Here is an 11,893-nt window from a genome sequence, read left to right as displayed (position 1 = left end):
GAGTGTGGACTATGGTCGTCCCGTTGGCGGCAGAAAGATCGGAAACGATACTATATTTTCGTTATTTCCTTCTTTATTTATCTGCGGTTATTTGATCAACGGCCACTGTCTCTTCATCTAAGATCCTGCGGCGTCCATGATACATGTTTCCCTGCTTACATCTTCGTTTATATTGTTTTTTTTTTCTTAATTCGCTTTGACTTTCAAGAGAACTATTTAAATTAATATATTTTTTAATTTGTTGTTATCTATTTAACATGTAAATTCTTTTGTAATATATGAATACATACTAAAAAAATCAAAACAAAGTTGAACAAAACTCAAAGGAAAAATGTAAACAAATATTCAAAGAATAGGGGAAAACACTAAAAAAGTGAAGTAGCATTATTTATAAAATGTAAAAATGTGGCCCTCTGTACATCTCATATCTCACATTGATGATAATATTATTATTAAAATTTAAAGATATAGGTTAGATTTGTCTTTAAATTTTTATTAAAAAAAATTTGGGCCAGCACCAGAGTGCAGTTTTCTTAGGCAATCACGGGGCTTTCATCCAAAATGGATTTGACGGGCTGTTCCAGCGTCCCAAAGCATTTTACTCCAATGCATGGAGCCTCTGAATTGGGCTGATTTGTCCAGGTGCTCCTTTGTGTGCTTAAAATGGGCCTCTGAATTGGGCCGACCCAACCCAATTCTACTGTCTATCCATTCAGTGTCTTGTTCTTTTTCTAAGGTATTAAAAACCGGACTGTTGAATAAACTGATCAAACAGTAGGTTAAAAATTAGTGGGTCAGATTAGAGTCAGACCAGCCATAACTAAAATAATATAATTTTTAATTATATGTTAAATATCTTAGATAAAATAATAATATAAAATTTTTAAATAATAATAAAAATAAGAGGCAAGATATATTAATATAATCACACTAAAGTTAATGAATTTTTAAATTTTTTATTAATAAAAATGAACAACCTCACAGTCTTGTGATTTAAAAAAAAAAATATCATATATATAAATTTTTTCTCATAAAAATAAACTATTGAAAATTAGATTTTTTTTTTTTTGGGGTTAGACATGTGTCCTTTGTCGATATCTATTAGACTCATATGTCTATGCATTAAATATAATTATAAACAAAGTAAATTATTTTTCTTGTTCGCATTTAATTTTTTCATGTGACTTTTTCAGTTTTGTCTTTTCCCAATGCTTGACGCTAACATTAGCATTCTTCGTCTTCCCACACACAAGGTCCTTTATTCACCCTTGCTTTCCTTTCCCCTTTCTTCATCTTCTTGTTCTTCCATCTTTTTCAGGTCAGCGGTGTCTTTTTCCTTTTTCCTCTCAGCTAATTAGTTTCTCATTTTACTTTCCATTAACGACTATATTACTTGGTAATTTCTTTCATTTTTCTTCCTCTTTCTTTCTTTTTCCTTAAGTTTGTTCTCTCAGTTTTTTTTAAGTTTGTTTTTTTTTTTTTCCGTCCCTACAATGGCGTGGTGCTTGGATTGGAAAGGGGAAAAGAGTTTAACCCGATGGCCTGCCCAACCCAGCAGGTTGCCCCAAGTTATATCCAAGCCACGCTGGTCTAAAACGGTTTGCACCGGTTCAAAGTTTCACCAGTTTAGGAAAAGAACTGGACCGGTCGCTAATTTTCGGTCAATCTGAACCGGCCAGTCCGATTTTTAATTCCATGTTTTTTTTCTTAGGCCATTAAATTGAGATCCATCATCTCATTGTGTTAGAATTTATTGGGTCAACAACCAATAGGGTTAGCTCAGGAGAAAAGTACTATATTTAGTGTCTGACAATATTTAAAAGATACCTATGCATGTAAAAAAAAAAAAATCATTGAGCTAACAGAAGTAAAATATCCACAAAATTTCCATTTGTGCCAAATGCGCCCCAAATGCCACTCCATTTAATTTTTCTTTTTTCACAAGAAGAGGACTCAAAATAAATCCATAATTATAATCTCTACAGAACCATTTATCAGGATCGTATTAATAGCGTTTGTCAGAAGCGCTATGCATATCGGCTATAATAATAACCTCTACAAGTACAGCAGAATAACTACTGCTGTTATGTTTTTTCATAGTGAAATTTATTCTGGAAAAAAATTTACTCTACAGATTTATTCTACAATTATAAAAATAAATAGCAGAATCAAACAAGTTCTTAATTATTCTCACTAAATATGTTCATATTTTTAATCATTTTCGAAAATTACTCTTTCTCAATGAAATTTATTCAATCGATGTAATCTTATTTTTCTTTACATGATTAAAGATATTTAGGAAAAAAATAAGTATTCAGTACTTACAAAAAACATGTAAAATCTCCTCTAAAAAGAATAAAACAATTTTCTAAAGGCTGCTGTAAATTAAAAAGGTTCGGAAAAAAAAAAGTTATATAATACACTACCTCTTATTTTTAATTAAATTATAAACTAAATCTTATATTAAGAATTTAGAGTAGTATTCATCGCCAGATGATTGCGTATCTCGTCCTTCTGCCACACGCCCACAGAAATATGATTTGGAGGTTCCAACAAAGCCGAACACTTGTACCTAAATTTATTACTAATATTCTTTCTTTATGAACTATGCAATGAATCGAACTTATTTAGTGATATGAAGATTAATTAAAGTCCAAATGATATACTCCTCCGGTCCTTATTATAAGACCCAATTTGACTTTTTATTTGGTCCTAATTATAAGACCCAATCCATTTTCTCTCTTATATTTATGCATTTTTTTCCAAGATAATCCTTCTAATAATGATAGTTTTAGCCAATTTACTTAATTAGCAAGGATATTTTAGGAATAACAACACTTATTTATTATAAATAACCAACTTAACTTACTTTCTTAATTTCCTCAAATAAGTCAATTGGGTCTTATAATTAGGACCGGAGGAGTATTAAGATTTTATCACATAAAAGGGAAGCATTTCAGGCTTCAAGTTGAAGTTGGGTATCGTTTTCCCCCACAGAACAGAACCAACCACGCACATGATGAATCGAATCAAATATAATTAGTTAGGTAAAGTATGTTTCTTAAAATATTATCATCAATCATGCATATCAAAATAAAAATCTTTTAATATGTAAAATTATTAGAGGAACTAATTTGAAAAATAAATAAATAAATATAAGAAATAAAGAGGATTGAAGTTTCATATTTAAAATCAAATTGAATCTACAAATAACTCTAGTATTTTATAAAATCAGTATTAAAATAATTACATCTTGCACACACACATATATATAAAACTTGAATATATGTACAAAAGCAAATGGGAGAAAAGTTGGCAGTGAAGGTAAGTCTGGCTTTAGACGACCCGGCCACTTGAACTGATGGATCAATATTATATAGGCAGATTCATTAATTATTTAATTTGGCTGAAAGATCATAACTATTCAGCATGGCATTTTCTTAAGCAACCATTTTGTTGCATTAATATATGCATGATCTTTAATTCTCCATATTTTTTGCTTCACTTTTAGACCTTTTTTTCCGAATAGATTCACTTTTAGACTTTTAATCACGCACGCACTAGGGGCTTCGACAAATTTTATATAGGTAGGATAATAAATAAAAGCATATTTGAGATTGAGAGGATCGTTTATGTGCGATTGACTGGTATGACTGGTGATATGACAAAAACGGATATTTATTCTGCAGTATTGGATTATTAAAAGGTTTAACATGCTATGATGCACTTGAGCTTATGTAATGTACATTAAGTTATATTATTTCCGATACTTAATATAAAAGTTAGTTAAAATTTTAATTTGATTTTAAATGTAAGAGCTCAATCTACTTTGTCTTCAATATATGTTCATTTTACCTCTATATAATCTATATATTAATCAATTGCATATGATTAATAAGGGGATTTTGGGAATACAATATCCATTTATTAAAAATAATCAACTTAATTAATTTTTTTTAATATCCAAAAATTAGTTATCTAGCTCTTCTATCAAGACTTGAAAATAATATAAAAGTAGTTCTGATTTGCAGACAGTTTTAGTTAAAATAGTTGGAAGCTCAATTTCTAATTAGACGGCACTTAATGTATCCCTCTTAAATCTGTCATAATCCACATCTCTATCGGTTTTTCCTCTTTTTTTTTTGGCCAGAACATAATTATACATATGCATCCAATTATTAGTTGTCTGTTTAATTAATTATACAATACATCAACATGTGTATATAATATGAAGTGTTAATTATGTACCTTGCGAACGTGTGTATTATACGAAAAAATATCAACACTGATAGGCACAACTTATATATGGCTAAACCAAATTAATCACTGATCAATATGTACTTGATCAATTAGTCCCTATCTTACAATAATTAATGTTCCGTTAAGCGTTGATGACGGTTGATGAAACTAACCATCGTATATACTACCTCCAGTCCTATTTATAAGAACTTGTTTATAGTCCACAAACGAGTTCTTATAAATAGGATTGGAGTAGTAGTACCTCTGCCTTCCGATACTTAATATATATAAAGTAGAAGCTAGTTAATTAATTTGCATGTATAAAAAAAATTAGTTCAGTTAGCTATTTGTAATAAACAGGTGTCTTTCCTAAAATACCTAGACTAATCATATATAAGCTATAACTATTATTTGATGAAACATTTAACATATACAGCTACTACAAAAACTACTTTAGGAAAAATGGACTGATATAAGAGACAAAATGGATTGAAGTCTTATATTTAAGACTAAATTGAAAGTCAAACTAGCTTTTATATTAAGGACAATATGATATTGTTTGCCTTTTATTTTAGTCCTAAATACAAGACCCTGATTTATTTTATCTTTCGTATTTATTCATTTTTTTAAGGTAGTCTTCATAATAATGGTAGTTCTAATCAAATATACTTGATTAGCAACGATATTTTAGGAAAGACAACATCTATTTACTACAAATAATTAACTTAACTAATTTTCTTAATCTACTCAAATTAGTCAACTAACTCTTAAAGACATGAGATAGTAATTAGTAATACGTTGATGAATACTACCTGTGATTTAATGTGAATGATCAGATTGGATTTTTAATTCTTCATGCAACTTATGAGCACCTGATGATCACCGCTCAATCTCCAGCCCAAAAGCATCCACATATTTCCCACTTTCTGTGGTTCATCTCTTCCTTAATTTTCACACTTAATGAACTTTGATGATGACAGGGGAGAATATAAATATATAAATGTGTGTGTATATATATATATATATAAACAAAAGGATTCATATATTCGATGTCACCGACATATACGATTTGGAATCAAGAAATAACGTCCTGGGATGAGTCAATTACTGTATATAGCGTACAGAATAATTTTTTTTTACAAAAAAGATAAGAACATCTATGCATTTTTCCTAGATTCATATGTACATTTATTATTATTTTTCTCAATCATCTGAATATATTCTTGTCATTAGCTGTCAAATGAAATTGATATGCATCCGTACACGTAGCAACATATAATATAATAAGCCTCTTTTACACTAAGTCTATACATGAGGAGATTTTAGCACTACGCAGTGTCTTCTTTCTAATTGAAGGTTATTCTAGATCGATTAATTTGAATATATGTTCTGTAATCAAGATTGTCAAACTTGTGGATTTAAACAAACTCATGATAAGAATATAAACTCAAATTGTAAATTTCGAATTGTAAATTTGAATAATAAACTCATGAGGGTTTATTTTTATTAATAAATTGGTATTAAAATATATAATTAAATAATTAAAACATAAAAAATGACAGCAATTTTATTTAAATATATTTTAAATTTAAATAATTAAAATTAAATTCATCATTGTTGATCATTTATCATATTCAATAAAAAAAAGTAACTAAATACTAATAAATTCAATAATTTAACAAGAATTTAAAACGAGTTGATCTTGTAAGTTAACAATGTAAAAATAGTAAGCTTGATAAATGAACTTATAAATTCAACTAAGCTTACCGCAGGCATAAATAAGAGGAAATAGATACTATTGTATAAGTTGAAAACATAAAAACATTAAAATTAAGATGTAAATTTGAGAGTTTGACAAGAATTTAATTCTGCTACATGCTATATTTTAAAATATAATAATTATAAAATAAATCATTTGTGTACAATCAAACACTTTTGTATGCCACGCGTACTCTCTCTCTCTCTCTCTCTCTCTGTGTATTTCACACCTAAACTCCCTTTTACCTGTATATTAATATAGTATGTGTGTGTGTGTATGACTACGTTCTTTGCTGCCTTTGACGAGCTGCTTGACTAATAAGCTACTTGGCTTCTATCTACATATATAGGTTCATGTATAATGTTTAAATTTAGTCAAATACAAACTTTCATCCTTAATGTAAAAGCTAGTTGATTAATTTAGATATATTAAAAAAATTAGTTAAATTAATTATTTGTAATAAATAAATATTATCTTCTCTAAAATACCCTTCCTAATCAAACATATCAGCTAATACTATCATTTAATGAAATTTTTAATATATGCAATTATTATAAGGATTATCTTTTAAAAAAATAGATAAATATGAGAGACAAAGTAAATTAGTGTCTTATATTGAAAACCAAATTAAAGTTAAAAAGCTGCTATATTAAAAACAGGCAGTAGTATAAGATTTGATTTATAGTATAAAATAATCGGAGGTAGTATATGTTTAAAAGGTGACGATTGTCTATCTTCCAATTTAGGTCACATTGTTCATCATCTATCACATGCATCAGGGACCATTTTCGGGTTGTAAAAGGAACTAATGTATCAAAGGGAGTAGTGTAAAATAATAGTTGGATCACTAGCTATTAAAGGTATTGAGGAACACGAGTTTCAAATTCATTTTCCTTTATTATGTCTGTTTCTTACCTAGTCCCGGATTCTTAAAGGCCACCACCCCTATAAATACCCACACAGACGTTTCCCCTCCACTCATGAAGATCATTTAAGAGATCGACTCGAGGTTTAATTTCTTGCTCACACACACACACAAAATAACTCTTTGGTGAGGGAGTGTTTCATATAAGACACGACATGGCTTCGAACAACCTTAGCCATCATCAGGCTTTGGACGATGTCGAGAAGTCCATAGATGCGGAACCTCCCTCTAAATTCTGCGACGACGACGGCCGTCTTAAACGAACTGGTACGTTGGTCTTTCACACGCGCGACCACACATATGAACATTGTGTATATAGTTTTGTAATTTGTCGATCGTAGCTAGGTTTTTGAAGAAGATCATGATGAAATATTAATGGAATATTGAAATTGGTGAAACGATGATGATGAGAGCGCAGGAACAGTATGGACGGTGAGTTCGCACATAATAACGGCGGTGATAGGATCTGGTGTGTTATCCTTAGCGTGGGCCGTAGCTCAGCTTGGTTGGATCGCCGGTCCTTCCGTAATGTTACTGTTCGCCGTCGTCATTCTCTATACTTCTTCCTTGCTGTGTGATTGTTACCGTCTCGACGACGCCGTCTCTGGCAAGAGGAACTACACCTACATGGACGCTGTTGCTTCCATTCTAGGTACTTAAATCTTAATCCCTCCTCTTTAGTTCAATCATTACAATTTTCAATAATGAATATATGCATGGTAGGCCCATAACGCACCGTTCCCACCAGGATCCGAAACTAGCTCTGATACAAATGAGAAACATAACTCTTGTTTCTCTTTGGTGAGAATTATATTCAATTGTTGTTCACATCTAAACATGTTTCAATATGACCCTTTTGTAGACCCTAAACTAATTTGTGATCTAATCTAAGCAAAGTGCAATTAATGTGCGTGCGGGTTCGAGCCTGCTCCCTTGTATCTCAATATATATATATATATATATATATATATCACCAGCATTTGATAAGTGCAGGTGGAGTTAATGTGAAATTGTGTGGGATATTCCAGCATGTGAGTCTTGTGGGAGTCGCAATAGGATACACAATCGCGGCTTCAATCAGCGTAATGTGAGTTTTGCTTTATTTTGATATTTTCTATATGTACTACGTTAACTTCACCAAAATACAACAGATTAATGATGTTGGTTTTTTTTTTTTTTTAAATGACAGGGCAATCAAAAGGTCCAATTGTTTGCACGAAAAAGGGGGAGGAAAAGAATGCAACATGTCAAGCAATCCATATATGGTAGGTTTTGGGGTAATTCAGGTATTTCTGTCTCAAATACCAGACTTTGACCAGATTTGGTGGCTCTCTATAGTTGCTGCAATCATGTCTTTTACCTACTCCACCATTGGCCTCTCTCTTGGAATCGCTAATGTTGCAGGTTAATTATTAATCACTTGAATAATGATTTTTTTAATTTAATTTTTTTGATATCACTATCTGATGATAATCAGGTCGGATTTAAGTATTGTTGAGCCTAATAAGTGAAAACTCTTTCAAAGGCATGATGCATTCACATGGACTCAAACTCAACTTTAGCCACCAAAACCCTTTTCATTAGAATTAACGCTTTTTGTTTTTTTTTTTTAATTTTAATTTTAATCATGTTGTTTATGCAAAAAATTAAATAGCCCGTCGTGAGAGATTTGATTTGTCCTAACTTGGTTGAGATTTTCGTGGGTTGCAATCATATTGAGCAGAAACTGGTAAAATTAAGGGCAGTCTCAGAGGAATAAGCACTGGAACTACTCTAACTCAAACCGATAAAGTATGGAGGAATTCCCAAGCTCTTGGTGATATAGCCTTTGCTAACTCATTCTCTATTGTCCTCATTGAAATTCAGGTACCCTGCTCTTTCCCTTTAAAATAACTTTTAATTAATAATAATCATAAAATTAAAGATCTAATATACTAATTAATGAATATTTGATGAACATATAATAATATAGGACACAATAAAGTCTCCACCATCAGAAGCAAAGACAATGAAGAAAGCAACAAGGATAAGTATCGCAGTGACCACAACGTTCTGCATTTTGTGTGGCTGCACGGGCTACGCGGCTCTCGGAGACAAGTCACCTGGAAATCTGCTTACCGACTTGGCCTTCTCCGACCCCTTTTGGCTTCTCGACGCCGCCAACGCCGGCATAGCCGTCCACCTCGTCGGAGCTTACCAAGTGTTCTCTCAGCCCATCTTCGCCTTCATGGAGAAACAAGCCTTGCAGAGATTTCCCAGAAGCCAAATCTTGAAGAAAGAATTCAAAGTCCCATTACTACCTGGTTTCGCTCCTTACAATCTGAGTCTGTTAAGGTTGGTTTCCAGGACGAGTTATGTTGTAGTCACCACACTGGTCTCCATGCTGCTTCCGTTCTTCAATGACGTAGTGGGGATCATCGGGGCACTAGGGTTTTGGCCGTTGAATGTGTATTTTCCGGTGGAAATGTATATAAAACAGAAGAAGATAACAAAATGGAGTGGCCGGTGGGTTTGCATGCAGATTCTGAGCATGGCTTGTCTGGTTGTGTCCATTGTGGCAGTTGTAGGATCATTCGCGGGTGCTTTTCTTGACCTCAAAAAGTCCAAGCCATTCCATTATTAATCAAACTATTGATATATTATATTAACCTCGTTTGTCAGTGTTACGAGGATTTTGTTTTTTGTTTTGTTTTGGATTAGAAGAGATAGCATGTAAGAAAATTGCAATCTGATCCCACCAAAAAGACGGGTAGTATACAATCGGCTTAGTTATGTATTAGTAGTGATTTTTCTTTTTAATGATAATAGCTACAATGAGTTTACTTCGATCATTGATTGTGAAAGTTTTATAGCTTCGATCAGAAGTGTATTTGAATTGCTACGAAGTATATAATTTTTTAGAAGCTGATAAATAGAAAATGAAGTGGGAAAGAGATCACTATTCGAGTGGTCCGTGTTGGTCGTTGTGGACTTCGAGAGGCCTTTTAACTTGGGCCAACCCAACTTAGCTGTCCATCCAGTGAGTAACTTTTGGTTTTGCAGGCCACTGACATGATATATCATGCCTTACATATGAAATTTATTACCCTCAAGAAGAGTTGGTCTAATTGTAGAGAATTAACTCATAACCTATAAGATTATGAATTTGAATCTCATTACCAACATGAGAATCTTGTTGGTAGGAGATATGCAAATACATCTGTGAATATAGGGGCCACATGTAGAGCTGATAGTACTTCAAATATGATTAGTGAAGGATACCTATGATTAGAGGAAAGAAATATACTGAGCTAAGGTAATCAAAGTGTCCACAAAATTATGCAATCCTATTTTTTTTCCAAGAAGAAAAGATCAACAGCCAATTAAATTTGAAAAAAAAAAAAACCAGAAATGAGTTAAACAAATGAATCGTGGGGACAAACAAAAAATTATTGATGAGGAGCATGTGGGTTGGTAGGTGAGCAAAGCATGTATGTGTGGGGTTCATATGTAACAAGCATTAAATAAGGGATGGATGCTTTCACTTTCTTTGGCCTTTTCATTCTCCAGATTCATTTTCATGGCATGGGCATAGAGATAAGGGTTTCTTCCAGAACCCATTCAAATTAAACAACAGCTTTATATCCAATATAGAATATATATATATATATATATATATATCTGTGTGTGTGTGGGGGGGTGTGTGTGGGTGGTGGAAGTGATTGACAGATAGAACAAAAGTACAAAAGCCTACAAATAAGAGTTTGGTTAAGTGGGGATGGATTTGATATCTTTTGAATACAATTTTGAGTGTAAGCCTTATAAACTTGGGGGGAGGGAGAATTGTCATGAAGTTCTAAGCAAGGAACATAATAACTAAAAAGTCCAAATAATAATAGAACAGCCTGCAATGACAAATTTTAAGGTAGTAAATAATAACTGCTCACTTGTTATTAGGATTTACTAGTAATTATTTTTTTCTTCCGAATCTCATTTTCATTCTCCCTGAACAATAAGAGAAACATATGATCTTTAGTTTTTAAAATTATACATGAAGGTTTTTGTAATTCTTTCCGTTAAAGAATTGGTCTTTAGACTTCCAGTCGACTATTGTCAAGACTTTTATTGAAGATGATATGGCATTGATGTACAATTCTATTTAGTAATAGTAATGACTAGGAATACATGAAAATTGTCACTCTTTTGGCAAACCACACTTTCTTGCTTTCAAATGATGTCAAATGGAATCTTGAAAGTTGAAATAGTGTGTATTAAATACTATGGTTTTAATTAAACTTCTAATACTATCTCGGTTCATAAATAAGAACTAGATAACTAATTTATGGATATTATAAAAAATTAGTTAATTTAGTTATTTATATAATAAATAGATGTTATCTTTCTTAAAATATTCCTAGCAATCATGTGCATTGAAATACTCTTTTAATAAAAACTCCTTAAAATGTGTAATTAGGGATTATTTGAGAGCATAGTGGATAAATATTGAAGATAAAATAGATTGCGGTCTTATATTTATGACAAAATTGAATACCTAACTAATTCTTATATTAAGGATTCCATTAAAAAAAAGGGATTGGAGGTAGTACTTTACAGAGTTTAAAACGAAAGATATTGTTCATGATTTATAAATCAAGTAGTTTTCTTATATTCAGTGCAACGTATTAATATATCATAATAAAAAAAAATATAGTTATGTATAGAATCATCTTTTTTATTATATTTTTTTTAAACTCCTTTGCGAAATGTATTATACACATATATTTTTATGATTTTAAAGGATCTCCCAAATTATGCATGTGTGCTGTCCCCCCAACACATGCATTGCTTGGTGGAATAATATTATTATTATTATTTAGAAGAGATTTTTTTTTTGACCGGAATTATTTAGAAGAGATTGAAGCATATATGAGAAGTGCTCTCTGATCATCTGCAATCTTCGAAGACACATTGATGCTCATGGAGATCTTAGT

The 11,893-nt window shown here is 31.6% G+C and overlaps 1 protein-coding gene across 1 annotated transcript; it reads left to right on the top strand.

Moving 5' to 3' along the window:
• Positions 1-7,123: 7,123 nt before the first annotated feature.
• LOC114728319 (amino acid permease 2-like) lies at positions 7,124-9,546 on the top strand. The gene is made up of 6 exons (XM_028915209.1): positions 7,124-7,190; positions 7,342-7,575; positions 7,917-8,010; positions 8,113-8,327; positions 8,647-8,789; positions 8,896-9,546. The coding sequence occupies exons 2-6, from the start codon at positions 7,452-7,454 to the stop codon at positions 9,544-9,546; spliced, it is 1,227 nt and encodes a 408-aa protein (XP_028771042.1). The 5' UTR covers positions 7,124-7,190; positions 7,342-7,451.
• Positions 9,547-11,893: the final 2,347 nt, after the last annotated feature.

The sequence above is a fragment of the Neltuma alba genome, unplaced genomic scaffold (assembly GCF_004799145.2).
Source record: "Neltuma alba isolate B1F8T4 unplaced genomic scaffold, ASM479914v2 tig00002446_pilon, whole genome shotgun sequence".
Taxonomy (NCBI): Eukaryota; Viridiplantae; Streptophyta; class Magnoliopsida; order Fabales; family Fabaceae; genus Neltuma; species Neltuma alba.
The sequence above is the reverse complement of the archived record's forward strand: the minus strand, read 5'-3'. Positions and strand labels throughout refer to the sequence as shown.

Excerpts from the sequence above, each read along its gene's own strand:
- LOC114728319 (XM_028915209.1), top strand. The coding sequence starts at position 7,452 with ATGTTACTGTTCGCCGTCGTCATTCTCTATACTTCTTCCTTGCTGTGT. Across the intron at positions 8,328-8,646 it reads TGGAATCGCTAATGTTGCAG|AAACTGGTAAAATTAAGGGC; the intron begins GTTAATTATTAA and ends CATATTGAGCAG. Across the intron at positions 8,790-8,895 it reads TTGTCCTCATTGAAATTCAG|GACACAATAAAGTCTCCACC; the intron begins GTACCCTGCTCT and ends ATAATAATATAG.